General features: G+C 47.4%; 1 protein-coding gene across 1 annotated transcript in view; it reads left to right on the top strand.

The window, feature by feature from the left end:
• The window catches only part of ST6GALNAC3 (ST6 N-acetylgalactosaminide alpha-2,6-sialyltransferase 3), a 365,261-nt gene extending 346,715 nt beyond the window's left edge, over positions 1-18,546 (top strand). Inside the window, exons 4-5 of the mRNA XM_040360672.1 lie at positions 12,931-13,038; positions 17,925-18,546. Of these exons, the coding sequence (XP_040216606.1) occupies positions 12,931-13,038; positions 17,925-18,111 (295 nt within the window). The 3' untranslated portion in view covers positions 18,112-18,546. The remainder of the gene's footprint in view (positions 1-12,930; positions 13,039-17,924) is intronic.
• Positions 18,547-18,971: the final 425 nt, after the last annotated feature.

Below are 18,971 nucleotides of genomic sequence, written 5' to 3'. Positions count from 1 at the left end.
GTGATCTTAAATGTAAGGACTTATTCTTGCTGGTAGTTAGAAACTTTTATCTTTAATATTTGCAAGCAAAATTAAGGTTTTCTATTTAGAATAATAAGCTGTCAGGTTAGTAAAACAGCGATTTCAGAACTGATTCTATCATACAGTTTGTAATGTTCATAGATTTGCAAAACAATAGGATAAAGGAATTTTCCTGAACTTTGTTTTATCTCATTGTTACATTAATAAAGTTTGTAGGAACGCCTGATTCCCTCCCTCCCTCCTTATAGAACTCCTACGGGATCCTTCCCAACCTTGTTTAGCCATATCCCATGTTTGGGAGTTGAAAGGATTGGCGCCACTCCGGTGAGTCAGTACTTCCTAAATTGCTGGCATATATTATCACTATGCAGCTTTGGGATCCTTTGGTGTGCCTTTTAATAAATCAATTTGATCCTATGTCATGGAAGCAGTCAATAGTCATGTAGTCATATAGGGGCAGATCCACAGACATCTGCGCCGGGCGCAGCGTATCTAAGATACGCTACGCCACCGTAACTTATCTTTTTTAGTTTGAATCCTCAACGTAGTGTATCTCTCGCGGCGTAAGGGTGCAGGATTCAAATGGCTGTGATGGCGGCGTGTTTTATGTTAATACGTCGCGACCCGACGTAAACAACATTTTTTTGGAACTGCGCATGCGCCGTCCCTGGGGTATCCCAGTGCGCATGCTCGAAATTAAACCGGAACCCGCCAATGCTTACGACGGTGACGTCATTCTACGCAAATTCCTATTCGCGAACGACTTACGCAAACGACGTAAAAAAATTCAAAATTGTACGCAGGAACGACGGCCATACTTAACATTGAGTACGCCACCATATAGCAGCTTTAACTATACGCCGGAAAAAGCCAAACTCAAACGACGTAACAAAAAGCGGCGGCCGCACGTACGTTCGTGGATCGCCGTAAATAGCTAATTTGCATACTCAACACAGATTTAGACTGGAACGCCACCTAGCGGCCGCCGAAAAATTGCAGCTTAGATCCGACGGCGTACGAAGATGTACGCCTGTCGGATCTAGCCGAGATGCCGTCGTATCTTGTTTTGAGGATTCAAAACAAAGATACGACGCAGGAATTTTTAAGTTACGCCGGCGTATCAGTAGATACGCCGGCGTAATTTCTTTGTGGCTCTGCCCCATAGAATTTTCACCCCTGCCCTTGGAGCTGAGTAAGAAAGGGTGAAGCTGGGGAGAGAAGGGTGACATGTAGCAGTTTTACGACTGCAAATCAAAAAGAAGAGGAAAAGAAAGCTATCTTCTAGGCTTTTTGAGACATTTTTAACGCGGCATGCCTAATTTAATGTAAAAAAACAACGTTTTCAGGCTCTAGAAAAAACGACGTTTTTTTCAACTTCATCATTAAAACGGCCTTGCCTACACACGATCGTTAAAAAAAAATGCTCTAGCAAAGCGCGGTGACGTACAACACATGTACGACGGCACTATAAAGGGGAAGTTTGGGCTGATTTTGCTGATTTCGTGTTCGTAAAAGACGATTTGCGCTTTTCTGTCTGTTACAGTGTGATGAATGTGCTTACTCCATTACGAATGGTAGTTTTACCAGAACGAGTGCTCCTGTCTCATTTCTTGCTTCTGAGCATGCGCGGGATTTTCACGTCGTTAACCACTTCCTTACTGGGCACGTATACCCCTTCCTGCCCAGGTGAAATTTCAGCTTCTGGCACTGCATCGCTTTAACTGACAATTGCGCGGTCGTGCGACGTGGCTCCCAAACAAAATTGGCGTCCTTTTTTCCCCACAAATAGAGCTTTCTTTTGGTGGTATTTGATCACCTCTGCGGTTTTTATTTTTTGCGCCATAAACAAAAAAAGAGCGACAATTTTTAAAAAAAGTCAATATTTTTTACTTGTTACTATAATAAATATCCCATTTTAAAAAAAAAAAAATGTATTTTTTTTCTCAGTTTAGGCCGATACAAATTCTTCTACATATTTTTGGTAAAAAAAAAAAATCGCAATAAGCGACTGGTTTGCGCAAAAGTTATAGCGCTTACAAAATAGGGGACAGAATTATTATTCATTTTTATTATAATTTTTTTTTACTAGTAATGGCGGCGATCTGCGATTTTTTTATTGGGACTGCGACGTTATGGCGGACACATCGGACACTTTTGACACATTTTTGGCGCCATTCACATTTATACTGCGATCAGTGCTATAAAAATGCACCGATTACTGTATAAATGTGACTGGCAGTGAAGGGGTTAACACTAGAGGGGCATGGAAGGGGTTAAATGTATTCCCTGGGTGTGTTCTAACTGTGGGGGGAGGGGGGAGACTGGGGGAGGTGACCGATGCTGTGTCCCTCTGTACAAGAGACACAGATCGGTCTCCTCTCTCCCTGACAGGACGTGGAGCTCTGTGTTTACACACAGAGCTCCACGTCTTGTCCCTGTAGCCGCCGATCGCGAGTGCCTGGCGGACATCGCGGCCGCCAGGCACGCGCATCGGCATCTCAGGAATGCGGCGGCGCGCGCGCCCTCTAGTGGCCTGGAAGAGCGGAGGACGCATATATGCGTCCTGTTAGAGATTTAGAACCACCCTGCGGCCGCACATATTCGTACGGCCGTCGGGAAGTGGTTAAAGCCCACACACAACCATTTTTTACAACCCGAAAAACGACATTGTTTAAAACGTTGTGAAAAAATAGAGCATGTTCGAAAAAAAATTTGCCCGTTTTTCAGAACCCCCGAAAAATGCTCGGAGGCCCACACACCATCATTTTAAATGACATTTTTAAAAAAACTTTTAGGTAGATTCACGTACATTGGTGTAACTTTAGGACGGCCTAGCCTACACCGCCGTAAATTAGTTAGGCTAGTAATGATTTTCAAACCACTTACCTGCTAATCTACGGCGGCGTAGCCTCAAACGAGCGGGCGTAAGGGCGCCTAATTCAAATGACTTGGAGGGGGGCGTGTTGTATGGAAATGAGGCTTGACCTCACGTTTTTTGAAGTTTTTTGACACTGCGCATGCGCCGGGCGACTACATTTCCCAGTGCGCATTGCGGCTAAGTACGCCGTACGGGCCTATTGATTTAGACGCGGACGTAAACGACGTAACTCCCGATTTGCGGACGACTTACGCAAACGACGTTAAAAATTCGAACCTTGCGGCGGGAACGGCGGCCATACTTTAACATTGTTATTCCACCTCATAGGTGGAATAACTTTAGGCCGCCTAAGGCCATACGGAAACTACGTTAATCGACTGCGGCGAGCTCGCGTACGTTCGGGAATCGGCGTAAAAGCTAATTGACATAATCTACGCCGGGCGCAATGGAAGCGCCACCTAGCGGCCATCCAAAAAATTGCAAGCTAAGATAGAATGGCGCAAGCCGTCCTATCATAGCTTTGTTTAAGTGTATCTCTGTTTGAGCATACGCTTAAACAAACGCCGCCGTAGATTCAGAGTTAGGTCGGCTTATCTACTGATAAGCCGGCCTAACTCTTTGTGAATCTACCTATTTGTTTTTTACAACCCGAAAAACGATCGTGTGTACGCGGCATAAGAAATCTTTGATGACTGCAAATATGCTATTATTGGTTAAAAGGTTCACATCTACTCAAAGATAAACACTAGAATAACTTAAATATGGGCTTGCTAAAATTGCACTGTACTTTTCCTTAAAGGCTAAAATTATACTTTAGACTCTACCTTAGAATAATTTTTTGGCATTTTATTGACATTGTTGCACGTCTTCCTCGAGCTGGAAATATATGAGCGAGAGATTACTCTCCAGATTTTTCCTGTTTATTGTATTTTTGTATGCCATAGATCTTTTCTTTTTTTTTTCTTCCTTACCTGATCTGCTGAATCTGTGTTCTCCCTAGAACTGGCATTAAATAAGTAGCTGCATTAGGACTTAATGTGTATTATTGAGTTATTTTGATTAGTGGTACAATTCCCAAGAAAGTGCAGTGATTTGTGAGGCTTCTGTATAATGTAGATGGGGAGGACATGAAAAATGTTCTAAAACCACATCTTGGAATCTCAATAAATTTTTATGAGCTAGGAGAAATATGTAGGCTGTCATTGCTGTTTTCTCCTCCTGTAGGTACTAGCGAATGACGGGTGAAGGGGTGGGGGTGCGGGACCCTCACGCTGTTTCTCAGATGCTTAGTGTGCATAAGTGTGTATCAATTGTGCACCCCATAGTTGTTTAAAATCATCTTAAAGTAGGGGTGTCCAACCATGTGACTTTCCTGGGCCACATTGGAAGAAGAGTGAGGCCGCGTACACACGATCGGTCAAAACCGATGAAAACGGACCGAAGGACCGTTTCATTGGTCCAAACCGATCGTGTGTGGGCCCCATCGGTCAGTTATCCTTCAGTCAAAAAAAAGAGAACTTGCTTTAAAATTGAACCGATGGACGCCTAACCACTAGGTCAAAACCGATCGTTAGTATGCAAAAGCATCGGTCAAAAGGCCGCGCATGGTCAGAATCAAGTCGACACATGCTTGGAAGCATTGAACTTCGTTTTTTTCAGCACGTCGTGTGTTTTACGTCACCGCGTTCTGACATGATCGTTTTTTTAACCGATGGTGTGTAGGCACATCAGACCATCAGTCAGCTTCATCGGTTAACCGATGAAACGGTCCTTCAGTCCGTTTTCATCGGTTATGACCGATCGCGTGTACGCGGCCTAATTGTCTTGGGCCACAATTAAAATCAGGGCTTTTTTTCTCAGAAAATAGGTGCAGCAACTCAACCACGACCCCCTCAAAAGCGACCACCCCCCCCACACACGCACACATTTCACTGACAGTGCAAGGGTCCTAAAAGGGCATTAAATACCAGGGGGCAGATCCACAAAAGGATTACGCCAGCGTATCTAATTTTAAATTTTCCGCGTCGTATCTTTGTTTTGTATCCACAAAACAAGATACGACGGCATCTGGGCCGCTAGGTCGCCTTCCCATCGAAATTTGCGTTGAGTATGCAAATTAGCTATTTAGGGCGAAACCACGAACGTACGTCAGCCCGGCGCATTTTTTTTCGTCGTTTGCGTTCGGCTTTTTCCGGCGTATAGTTAAAGCTGCTATATGGTGGCGTACTCAATGTTAAGTATGGCCGTCGTTCCCGCGTACAATTTTGAATTTTTTACGTTGTTTGCGTAAGTCGTTCGCAAATAGGAATTTGCGTAGAATGACGTCACCGTCGTAAGCATTGGCTTGTTCCGGTTAAATTTCGAGCATGCGCAAAAAAAAACGTCGTTTACGTCGGGTCACGACGTATTTACATAAAACACGCCCCCATTACATCCATTTGAATTCCGCGCCCTTACGCCGCAAGAGATACACTACGCCACTGTAACTTACGGCCAAATTCGTTGAGGATCCAGCTATCGATGTAGCGTGCGTGCCAGCGCCGACAACCAGCAGACCCGGAAGTGCGTAGTACGTGAATGGTGTACGCCTCGACTTACGTTACGTATGGATTACGTCATCAGGACGCTTCCTGATGACGTACGTTTCGGATGGATTATGTCATCAGGACGCTTCCTGATGACGTAATCCATATGAAACGTACGTCGAGGCGTACACCATTCACGTACTACGCACTTCTGGGTCTGCTGGTTGTCGGCGCTGACATGCACGCTACATCGATAGCTGGATTGCTACAGCATACCGCAACGGAGATCCTCCTGTCTACTGATCCATGCCTACAGCCTCAGTGCCGGGATTGTGGCACTCATTCTAGTAAGGAGCCATTTGGCTAAGCTTTTATGTTTTATGAAGTTTTAAATAAAAAGGTATCACACTATTGTGGTCTCTCTTCCGGTATATGCATCTCCTAAACCGACTGCGAGACTGGAATCTGATCACACGGAACAGGGTTTCCCAAAAAGCTCATTTGACTTCTTTTTAACTAAAGAGTCAACGGGAGTTGGTAAGGAGCCATCTTTATTCGATCACGTCGGGTGTTATTTTTAACATTATGGTGAAGGCTATATGAGCACGGATTATCTCTCTCAGCAATCAAACCAATTTTGCACACATTCAAGTGTCTATCTTGGAAAGCATTGAATGCATCACTGTTGGGACTTTATCATATATATTTGCACATTTGGAATTTGAATTTGCATGGACTGCTAATGATATGCATGGATGCACATTTATTTATGTGTAGTTTATTCATTATATTTTTTGTTATTAGGGGATAACATATTTGTGTCCAATCATAGCTGGAGCGGGGCTTCAGAGCCAAGGAGGGGAATCACGTACAGGTATGTGACATTACTACATTGATCGGTGCTATAAAAATGCACTGATCAATGTATAAATGGCACTGGCAGGGTAGGGGTTAACACTAGGGGGCGATCAAGGTGTTAACTGTGTTCCCAGAGACCACATGACAGAGACCACTGTTTTCCGATCACTGGGAACAGAAGATCTCTGAGATGTCTCCTGTCAGAACAGGGATTCGCCTTGTTTACAAAGGCAGATCCCCGTTCTGCTTTTGTGTACAACGATCGTGGGCAGCCGGCGGACATTGAGTCCTCTGGACCCATGGACGCGCTCACATGCACGGACCCTTGTACGGGAACGTCGGTTCAAGCAGGAGAGCCGACCAGCCACAGTATATGTGCGGCGGCTGGTCGGCAAGCAGTCAAGAATAAATTGCTGCACACCTGCAAAAAAAGGTGCAGTAAGATGAAGAGAAATAATTCCGAACCAGGTTTACCATTCATATGCTAATATATACATAAACATACATACATACACTCTTTTTTATTTAATTTTTCTCTTCTTTTTTCTCCTGTGATTTGCAGTTCCCATCCTCTGGGTAACAGCTCTCCTCTGCTGACCTGCAGGATTGCCACAATGCACACTGAGCTGTGCCATTTGTATGTAGGCAGCGTCTGTAAACTGAACTGTATCGAAGACATTCCACATTTTTCATCTGAGTCAGCGGGGTGTTTCAGACAAATCAGATGAAATATGTATGGAGAGGAATATGTGCGCATCGAGTTTACACAATGTAAGTGAGGAGAGTTGTATCAGCAGGATGGCCTCACCTCTGTGTACAATAAGAGAAGCACATTATTACAGGAGGAGATGGCTTATCACAATTGTGCCACTCTTTATTGCCTGGATTCTGACAAATCCACAGTGAGGACACAACAGGCTCTGCACATTTGTCTCTCTGTCTTTAAAACAAGCCTGTCACCCAATGGAGAGTGTTTACTACAAGTCCAACGGTGCAGCCCCTACGGCACAGGTGTCAAACACAAGGCCCGCAGGCCGAATCCAGCTCTCCAGGCCATTTCATGTGGCCCTCGCACCTCCCCTGCAGCTGCTCCTCTGGTCCTCCTCCAGACCCTTATGCCGCGTACACACGATCAGTCCTTTCGATGAGATCGGACCGATGGACCGTTTTCATCGGTTAACCGATGAAGCTGACTGATAGTCCGTCGCTTCTACAAACCATTGGTTAAAAAAACGATCGCGTCAGAACACGGTGACGTAAAACACAACGACGTGCTGAAAAAAACTAAGTTCAATGCTTCCAAGCATGCGTCGACTTGATTCTGAGCATGCGTGGATTTTTAACCGATGGACGTGCCTACTAACGATTGTTTTTTTCCCATCAGGTTAAATTTAAAGCAAGTTGGCTTTTTTTAACCGATGGTTAAATAACCTATGGGGCCCACACACGATCGGTTTTGACCAATGAAAACGGTCCATCAGACCGTTGTCCTCTGTTTAACCTATCGTGTGTACGAGGCCTTACTTTCTGCTTTCAAGCAATGCATCCAGCTTCTTTCCAGCAGCAGCATAAGGAAAGGGGGGTGCACTGTGATGTAAGGGGGAGTGGGGGGACTCAACTTCTGATGGTGGGGTGGCTCTTGACATCTAATGAAAGGGGAGGGGGGTGAGCTGGACATCTAATCTTAAGCCGCGTACACACGATCGGTTTGTCCGCTAAAAACAGACTGATGGACTGTTTTCATTGGACGAACCGATCGTGTGTGGGCCCCATCGGTTTTATTTCCATTGGTGTAAAAAAATAAACATGTTTTCAATTTTTCCTATGGATAAAAAAACTATAGAAAAATCCGATCGTCTGTGTGGAAGTCCATCGGACAAAAATCCACGCATGCTCGGAATCAATTTGACGCATGCTCGGAAGCCTTGAACTTAATTTTTTTCGGCTCGTCATAGTGTTGTACGTCACCGCGTTTTGGCACAATCGGATTTTTGACTGATGGTGTGTAGGCAAGACTGATGAAAGTCAGCTTCATCGGATATCCGACGAAAAAATCCATCGGATTAGATTCCACCAGATATCCGATCGTGTGTACAGGGCTTTTTCAGATACAACCGGCCCTTTTAAGGACAATCATAATGCTAATGCGGCCCGCGATGAAATTGAGTTTGACACCCCTGTCTTATGGGGTCAGGTGCCCACTTTAAAGTCTTGGCAAAGGTTATGTGATGGTTTGCAACTCCCAACATGCATTGTGGGATGTGTGGGATTAACAAACTTCTTCATGACTGGGTTTCAGGGACTTCTCAGGAACATGGTGGGAACACTAAACAATATTACTGCGTGATAGGCTAGACCAGTGGTCTCCAAATTGCGGCCCAGGGGCCAAATGTGGCCCTTTGTTTACCTTTATCTGGCCCTTGGGGCACTATTCAGCTCACTGATAGACACTGTTCTGACCACTGACACCAACAATGGGGCATAGTTCCTGCCACTGACACCAACAATAGGGCTTAGTTCCTGCGGGGATTCGGGATGAGTGTCAGTCCTGGCGGGGAGTTGGGATGAGTGTCAGTCCTGGCGGGGAGTTGGGATGAGTGGCAGTCCTGGTGGGGAGTTGGGATGAGTGGCAGTCCTGGCAGGGAGTTGGGATGAGTGTCAGTCCTGGTGGGGAGTTGGGATGAGTGGCAGCCCTGGCGGGGAGTTGGGATGAGTGACAGTCTTGGTGGGGAGTTGGGATGAGTGGCAGTCTTGGCGGGGAGTTGGGATGCGTGTCAGTCCTGGCGGGGAGTTGGGATGAGTGTCAGTCCTGGTGGGTAGTTGGGATGAGTGGCAGTCCTGGTGGGGAGTTGGGATGATTGGCAGTCCTGGCAGGGAGTTGGGATGAGTGGCAGTCCTGGTGGGGAGTTGGGATGAGTGGCAGTCCTGGTGGGGAGTTGGGATGAGTGGCAGCCCTGGAGGGGAGTTGGAATAAGTGGCAGTCCTGGCAGGAAGTTGGGATGAGTGGCAGTCTTGGCGGGGAGTTGGGATGAGTGGCAGTTTTGGCGAAGAGTTGGGATGAGTGGCAGTCTTGGCGGGGAGTTGGGATGAGTGGCAGTTTTGGCGAAGAGTTGGGATGAGTGGCAGTCCTGGCGGGGAGTTGGGATGAGTGGCAGTCCTGGCGGGAAGTTGGGATGAGTGGCAGTTCTGGTAGGGAGTTAGGATGAGTGTCAGTCCTGGCGGGAAGTTGGGATGAGTGTCAGTCCTGGCGGGAAGTTGGGATAAGTGGCAGTTCTGGTAGCGAGTTGGGATGAGTGGCAGTCCTGGCGGGGAGTTGGGATGAGTGTCAGTCCTGGCGGGGAGTTGGGATGAGTGGCAGTCCTGGTAGGGAGTTGGGATGAGCGGCAGTCCTGGTAGGGAGTTGGGATGAGTGGCAGTCCTGGCGGGAAGTTGGGATGAGTGTCAGTCCTGGCGGGAAGTTGGGATAAGTGGCAGTTCTGGTAGCGAGTTGGGATGAGTGGCAGTCCTGGCGGGGAGTTGGGATGAGTGGCAGTCCTGGCGGGGAGTTGGGATGAGTGGCAGTCCTGGTAGGGAGTTGGGATGAGTGGCAGTCCTGGCGGGGAGTTGGGATGAGTGGCAGTGCTGGGAGGAGTTCTGAATAGCCAACTTAGGTTCTCTTGATCAAGGTCATCTGCTGATCTGAGAACTGTAGTGGGGACTTGTAATGGCAACTCTAATCACAGGTAGTGCTACTCACAGTGTCTCCGACTGTGTGGTGTCTCGTAGCAGTGACACCTATGCCGAAATCAGGACATAGGGTCTCCTCCAGCCCCTCCCACTTCACATTCCTCACAAGTCAGCTGACCTCTAGTCCCTGTCCTGCAGCCATGTCATGAACTCAATGGCCGGCTGTGAAAAGGCTGAGTGGGCAGCCACGAGCATCAGGAACAGCCCAGGATATGGTGACCCCTGGCAAATCATTATTTGACCCCAGAGGGGGTCCCGACCCCATGTTGAGAACCACTGGTATAGATTAATAGTATTTTTGTATGTGCTTTACAATTTCTTGAACTGTGAAACAACCCCTATAACATCAATGTATAACAAATTTTAAAAAAAACTTCTAAAGAAACCAACAGCAGGATTTTTCTTTATCGCTATGCTAATCTCATTCTCTGAGTTCTTCCAAGTGAAAACATCCGATGTTGTGCCATCTCCCTCCTCTTGTATTCGGCAATCCCGTCTCTAAAACAAGTCATTAACCTTGCAGAACCTCATTTCCCTGCTAGCTGTGTGGGTTCAGTCTCGGAGACATTGCTTCGCCGAACGCCCCTCACGATGCCTGCGCCGTATGTCTCCTCCGCTGACACGGATCCCAATATTCCAGTTATAATTTATGGCTGACAATTTCCAGAGCCTGGATCCGTAACTGCATCGGCGCCAACCCCCTCCCAAGTTTGCGGAAACTTTTTCTGTCTCTACTGTTGCGGTAATTGGTACTAGGACAGTTTGGGGGACATTTTTTTCTGCCTACCTATTCATGTGTAGGATTTTGATTCCATTTAAAATGAATGTTGTAAACCCTGGGTCGCCAAACTAATAGAATTTCTACACTTACCTGCTGATCTGCAGCCTCCGGTGCTAGATTGGGTGTCAGCCGGCAGTCAACTTGGAGATTGAAGCAATACTTTTAAACTGCGGAATGAAAAACATCCTTTCGCTGCAGTTACAGGAAGGTACAAAATGAATTTGTGGTGTCTGCTAAAGAAACTCAGAACCTGGAAGAATGGAACTTTTATATTTGAAGCTACAGAGTATGGCAGAGGAGCCTCTGTCCATGGGCCCATGAGGTCAGGGGGTCCAGGCAGACGTGTTCTTCCCTGTTATTTACCACTTGTGTTCTTATTCACAGTAAATTATGTAAATTGTATTTCCTCCACAAAGATAAGCTCAAGAGACTAACATACAGAGCAGACCAGAGGCGGCTGGTGCTCCATTTTTTGGGGGGGGGTCCTGCGCCCCTCATGGATGGGCCGCCACTGGAGCAGACAATAATATCAGAGATATCAACTGTCTCCAAAAAATGAATTAACATGAAAATAATTTGGGCTGCTACTCCCAAACAGGCATGTACTGGCCATTGGGACTACCAGGAGTTTCCTGGTGGGCCGATGGCTCAGTGGGCCGGTTTCAGTGACAGCCAGTGGCGTCACTAGGGGCAGGTTTTTAGGGGCTATAGCTATAGCCCCAAATCTGGGGCTCATATCCCAGAATCCCAGGGGTTCCCAAACACAGGGCCACAACCCACTACCCACTATCGGGCCATGGCCTCTCTGCATCATATCTCATTGTCCGCCCTCTCTCTGGTGACCCTAATGTAAGTGGGGGTCTCTCTGGGGACCCAGATGCAAGACTGAGGCTCTCTGGGGACTCTGATGTAAGGGGGAGGCTCTCTGTGGACTCTGTTGTAAGGGGGGGCTCTCTGTGGACTCTGATGTAAGGGGGGCTCTCTGGGGGCCCTGATGTAAGGAGAGGCTCTCTGGGGGCCCTGATATAAGGAGAGGCTCTCTGGGGGCCCTGATGTAAGGAGAGGCTCTCTGGGGGCCCTGATATAAGGAGAGGCTCTCTGGGGGCCCTGATGTAAGGAGAGGCTCTCTGGGGGCCCTGATGTAAGGAGAGGCTCTCTGGGGGCCCTGATGTAAGGAGAGGCTTTCAGGGGGCCCTCGATGTAAAGGGGACAGTCTGGGGACCCTGATGTAAGCAGGGGGCTCTCTGGGGACCCAGATGCAAGACTAAGGCTCTCTGGGGACTCTGATGTAAGGGGGGGCTCTCTGGGGGCCCTGATGTAAGGAGAGGCTCTCTGGGGGCCCTGATATAAGGAGAGGCTCTCTGGGGGCCCTGATATAAGGAGAGGCTCTCTGGGGGCCCTGATGTAAGGAGATGCTCTCTGGGGGCCCTGATGTAAGGGGGACAGTCTGGGGACCCTGATGTAAGCAGGGGGCTCTCTGGGGACCCAGATGCAAGACTGAGGCTCTCTGGGGACTCTGATGTAAGGGGGGGCTCTCTGTGGACTCTGATGTAAGGGGGGCTCTCTGGGGGCCCTGATGTAAGGAGAGGCTCTCTGGGGTCCCTGATGTAAGGAGAGGCTCTCTGGGGGCCCTGATGTAAGGGGGACAGTCTGGGGACCCTGATGTAAGTGGGGGGCTCTCTGGGGACCCTGCAAAAAAAGACGTTTATACTTGCAGTGGAATGTTTTTACTTATTTTTTTGTGCAATTGCGTATAGTTTATATACTGTTTTTGTGTGTGTTTGAAAAATTAAAGTGGGCTGGTCTGGATGAAGTCCAGGGCCAAATTCTTGTCCCAGTCCAGCCCTGCTCCCAAATAAAGTATACCACCAATTATAATTGTATACATTTCTGAATTAAAATGTAATGCTCTGTGCAAATTACCAGAGCTATATAAATGCCTATAATACAGAAATAATAAGTGGCTAGGTGTATGATAAGCACACTTGCTTAATTACCGTATATCCTCTCTCTTTTTATTCTCTCTTTTACATTTTGCATTGTGACAGCCTGAGAAATTGAAGGGCTTCTTGATGGATACTTTCTAATTATTGAATACTTTGCACATATCCTGCCTCTAACGTACTTTCTTTGCCTTCCAGAGTTCAGTCTGGATCGTACCTCAGTACCGGCTGGTTTACTATGATCCTCGCCATGGATGCTTGTGAAGGGATCCACGTTTATGGAATGATTAATGACACATATTGCACGTAAGAGTCCCAAGAGAACTATAAAAATGTTATGCCAATTATAGACTGTACTTTACAGAGAAGAGAAGCTGTATTCAGAGATTTACACAAGTACTTACCTTTACCGGAGAAAATTTTACTGCACTCACTCTGGTCATCATCACCCAACAATAAGGTCAAATTTGGTAAAGGACCCCATGGCCACTAGGGGGCCCCATCAGGGTTGCCAGCCTTGGTAAAAGCAGGGACAGTTTGTTAAAAATCAATTGGCTAGATACGCCGTCGTAACTCGGAATCTAAGCCGTCGTATGTTTAAGTGTATTCTCAAACTGAGATACACTTAAAGTGGAGGTTCACCCGGAAATAAAAATTTTTAACCTTAAATTCCTGCTCATTTTGTCTAGGGGAATCGGCTAGTTGTTTTAAAATCAAAGCTGTACTTACTGTTGTAGAGAGCGATCTTCTCCGCCACTTCAGGTTTTGGTCCCCGGGGATGGGCGTTCCTATTTTGATTGACAGTCTTCCGACAGGCTTCCGACGGTCGCATCCATCGCATCACGATTTTCCGAAAGTAGCCGAACGTCAGTGCGCAGGCGCAGTATAGAGCCGCACCGACGTTCGGCTTCTTCGGCTACTCGTGACGCAATGGATGCGACCGTCGGACTGTCGACTGTCAATCAAAATAGGAACGCCCAGTCCCGAAGACCATACCCGGAAGCGGCGGAGAAGATCGCTCTCTACAACGGTAAGTACTGCTTCGATTTTAAAACAACTATCCGATTCCCCTTCACAAAATGAGCATCAATCTAAGGGTAAACATTTTTTTATGGGTGAACTCCGTCGTCGTATCTTAGCTGTCTAGTTCCGCCGGCCGCTAGGGGCGTGAACGCTGATTTACACCTAGAATGCGTAAATCAGCGAGATACGTTGATTCACGAACGTACGCTTGCCCGTCGCAGTAAAGATAAACCGTTTACGTAAGGCGATTCCCGGCGTAAAGTTAGTCGAACAAATAGCTGGACTAGTCAATGTTAAGTATGGCCGTCGTTCCCGCGTCGAAATGTGAAAAATTTACGTCGTTTGCGTAAGTCGGCCAGGAATGGGGCTGGACGTAATTTACGTTCACGTCGAAACCAATACGTCCTTGCGGCGTACTTTGGAGCAATGCGCACTGGGATATGTCCATGGACGGCGCATGCGCCATTCGTAAAAAACGTCAATCACGTCGGGTCACGAGTAATTTACATAAAACACGCCCCCCTCATCCTCATTTGAATTACGCGCGCTTACTCCGGCCCATTCACGCTACGCCGCCGTAACTTAGGAGGCAAGTGCTTTGTGAATACAGCACTTGCCTCTCTGACTTACGGCGGCGTAGCGTAAATACGATACGCTACGCCGCCTCAAAGATGCGCCCAGCTACCTGAATCTAGCTTAATGTATTTTGACATCTATCCCTGAAATGGCTAGCACTGCTGTCAATCGCAGCGGATGACGCAGCGCTCAGGGGGGCGGGGCCGAGTGATACAAAAAGTTTGCCTTTAGTGTTGCTTTAAGGGAAATCTTTCCAATGGGACACAGTTGGGATACAGATCCAGCAATGATACTAGGCAGAAATCTGGTTTAAATAGGTCGTTAGGCACCAAAATATGTGGGCGCACCCACACGTGCATGTGTGCGCCGTGGCACGTTTCTTTTCATAATTGTGCACGTTCCCCTTCTTGACAGTTCAGTTATACAACTTTCCAGTCCATGAGCACAAAAAAGAGCATTGGCCGCCTTAGGTTCCTGACAAAATGTCTGCACTTTCCTCATCAGTCCCCTTACATCAGGGTCCCCACCAGAGTTCCCCCTTATATCAGGGTCCCTATCAGAGTTCCCTCTTACATTAGGGTCCCCATCAGAGTTCTCCCTTACATCAGGGTCCTCATCAGAGTCTTCCCTTACAACAGGGTCCCCATCAGAGTTCTCCCTTAAAATAGTGTCCCCATCAGAGTTCCCCCTTACATCAGGGTCCTCATCAGAGTTTTCCCTTACATCAGGGTCCTCATCAGAGTTTTCCCTTACATCAGGATCCCCATCAGAGTTCCCCCTTACATCAGGGTCCCCATCAGAGTTCCCCCTTACATCAGGGTCCTCATCAGAGTTTTCCCTTACATCAGGATCCCCATCAGAGTTCCCCCTTACATCAGGGTCCCCATCAGAGTCCCCATCAGAGTTCCCCCTTACATCAGGGTCCTCATTAGAGTTTTCCCTTACATCAGGGTCCCCATCAGAGTTCTCCTTTAAAATAGTGTCCCCATCAGAGTTCCCCCTTACATCAGGGTCCCCATCAGAGTTTTCCCTTACATTAAGGTGACCAGATTTTTTACATGAAATCCGGGGACATTTTTTTTATACTAGTAATGGCGGCAATCAGCGACTCTCTGCCCGCCGCCGCCCGCCTCACAAAATTGTACATAAAAGAAAAACGCTATGTGTGGCGGAAAACAAACACTGCACATCATCCTGAACACGCCATCCCCACCGTGAAACATGGTGGTGGCAGCATCATGTTGTGGGGAAGCTTTTCTTCAGCGAAAACCATTTATCATTTCCCTTCCACTTCACAATTATGTGCCACTTTGTGTTGGTCTATCACATAAAATCTCAATAAAGTACACTTGTGGAAAATTTCAAGGGGTGTGAATACTTTTTCAAGGCACTGCATCTTCCTATCTATTCACAAGTTCTAATGCCGCGTACACACGATTGGAAATTCCGACAAGAAAGGTCCGATGTGAGCTTTTGGACAGAAATTCCGACCGTGTGTCTTTTGCTGTCGGAATTTCCGCCAACAAAAGATTGAGGCCCAGATTCACGTACGATTTACGCAGACGTATCTTCTGATACACCGCGTAAGTCCATGGATGCGCCGTCGTATCTATGCGCCTAATTCACAATACTAGATACGCCTGAATTTGGGCTTCATACGACCGACGTAAGTCTCCTACGCCGTCGTATCTTGTGCGCATATTTACGCTGGCCGCTAAGGGCGCTTCCATTGATTTACGCGTCGAATATGTAAATGACCTAGATACGCCGATTCACGAACGTACTTGCGCCCGTCGCAGTAAACTACGCCGTTTACGTAAGGCGTACGTCTGGCGTAAAGTTATCCCTCATAAAGCAGGGGTAAGTCATGTTAGGGTATGGACGTCGGAACAGCCGTCGGATTTTATGTTGTTTACGTAAGTCGTACGTGAATAGGGCTGGGCGTAGGTTACGTTCACGTCGTATGCATTGAGCCATCGTATCTTAGGGAGTATATGCGACGTGATTCGTCGGCATGTGCCGTTCGATCGGCCCTTCATTTACATGGGGTCACGGTTAATTTAAATGTAGCACGCCCACTACCTGCCTACTTTGAATTAGGTGGGCTTACGCCGGCCCATTTAGGCTACGCCGCCGTAACTTAGAGAGCAAGTGCTTTGTGAATACTGGGGTGGATTCAGGTAGGGGCGCGCAATGATACGGCGGTGCAGCGTATCGTATTTACGCTACGCCGCCGTAACATACAGGAGCAAGTGCTGTATTCACAAAGCACTTGCTCCGTAAGTTGCGGCGGCGTAGCGTAAATGGGGCCGGCGTAAGCGCGCGTAATTCAAATGTGGAAGGGGGGCATGTTTTATGTAAATGTATGATGACCTGACGTGATTGACGTTATTTATGGACGGCGCATGCGCCGTCCGTGTACATATCCCAGTGTGCATTGCTTCCAAGTACGGCGGAACGACGTATTGGTTTCAACGTGAACGTAAATTACGTCCAGCCCTATTCGCGAACGACTTACGCAAACGACGTAAAAAATTCAAATTTCGAAGTGGGAACGACGTCCATACTTAACATTGGCTGCGCCTCCTAATAGCAGGAACAACCTTACGCCGGAAAAGCCTAACGTAACCGACGTAAATACATTGCGACGGGCATACGTACGTTTGTGAATCGGCGTATCTAGGTAATTAGCATATTCTACACTGACAACAATGGAAGCGCCCCTAGCGGCCAACGTTATATTGCACACAACTTTACGCCGTCGCAATCAAGTTACGTCGGTGGAGGAAGCCTATTTTTTAAGCGTATCTGCCTTTGAGAATTGGCGTAACGATACGCGGATTTCAAATTACGGTGGCGTATCTGGAGATACGCCGCCGTAAAAGGTACGTGAATCTACCCCACTGCTCTTGCCTCTCTGAGTTACATCGGCGTAGCGAATATACTGTAGCCTTGAGAATGTACAGACCCCTTTCAGCACAGACCTCCCATTCTGCACAGATCCCACCATTCAGTACAGATGGACCCCCCATTATGCACAGACCCCTCCATTGAGCACAGATGGACCCCCTTCAGCACAGACCCTCCCCCCATTCCGCACAGACCCCTCCATTCAGCACAGACACCCCCTTCAGCACAGATGGACCCCCTTTAAGCACAGACCCCCCTTCAGCTACGCCAGAACAAAGATGGGCCAATCTACCTGAATCTGGCCCATAGAGTTGGTTCTCAAATTTTACGATCATTTTTAGCAATTCCAATGCCCAAAATTCACACGCATGCTCGGAAACAATTCGAAGCATGCTCGGAAGCATTGAACTTCATTTTCTCTGCTCGTTGTAGTGTTGTACGTCACCGCGTTCTTGACGGTCGAAAGTTCAGAAAACTTTTGTGTGACCGTGTGTATGCAAGCCAAGCTTGAGTTGGATTCCGTCGGAAAATGCGATCGTGTGTACGGGGCATAATAGCATAAGGATCAAAATTTGTCAATGTTGATTGCGAGGGTTTATTTCCGCTTTAAGCAATAAAAAACTAAAATCGATGTTAGCGTTCCTTTAAAGAAATGTATTTAAAATAACTTGTTTCCTTTTCAGAACAAATGGCTTCCGGAAGGTTCCCTACCACTATTATGAACCGGGAAGATACGAATGTGACGAGTATATCCTGCATGAGAACGCTCCATACGGCGGTCACCGGTTCATCACGGAAAAACGTGTCTTTGCCAAGTGGTCGAAGCTGCATAATATAACGTTCTCCCATCCGGACTGGACATTCCCTTGAAGAAAATCATTTGGAAATGACAATGTAACTTTCAGAGCCTCGAAACCATAATAATAACAAACACAATTCCTAGGAAAACACATATCGTATGCGGAAAGCACTTTATGCAGCAAAATTTGGCTTTAAAGTGACATCCTCATTTTCTGGCAAGGAGCATAGCTTCTAGCAGGCAGGGCAAGCGGTGGAATCACATGGCTTAGTATTATTATGGGGACGTGTTCCTTGCAACTTTTGTCCTGCACCATGTTTATTGGGGAGCACTTTTCCTCTGCTTTTGACATCACCAGATCTCCTACTATGGGGTCAAGGGGAAGATAGCCCAGTCTCAACCTGGCCTCCTGAGCCTGGTGGAGGCTTCACCCCCTGCATCCAGGGGCGGACTGACCATTCGGGCACTCGGACACTGCCCGAGGGCTAGGGGGCCCCACCAGGGTTGCCAGCCACAGTAAAACCAGGGACAGTATGTAAAAATCTGTGTTTTATTTCAAAATCCCAAGATTATAGCTGCCCCGCCTTTCCAGTACCTGTATATGTGTATTCTGTGTGTATGTATACTGTGAGTGTGTATATTGTGTGTCTGTGTGTATACTGTGTATGTATACTGTATGTGTGTGTGTATATTGTGTGGCCCCATAATCTATTGCTTGGGGGCCCCATAATCTCCTATTGCCCGGTGGCCCCATAATCTCCTATTGCCCGGTGGACCCATAATCTCCTGTTGCCCAGGGGTCCCATAATCTCCTATTGACCAGTGGCCCCATAATCTCCTATTGCCCGGAGGCCCCATAATCTCCTATTGCCCGGTGGCCCCATAATCTCCTATTGCCCGGGGGTTCCATAATCTCCTATTGTTGCCCGAA

Source organism: Rana temporaria, chromosome 7 (assembly GCF_905171775.1).
Source record: "Rana temporaria chromosome 7, aRanTem1.1, whole genome shotgun sequence".
NCBI classification, from domain to species: domain Eukaryota; kingdom Metazoa; phylum Chordata; class Amphibia; order Anura; family Ranidae; genus Rana; species Rana temporaria.
The sequence above is the reverse complement of the archived record's forward strand: the minus strand, read 5'-3'. Positions and strand labels throughout refer to the sequence as shown.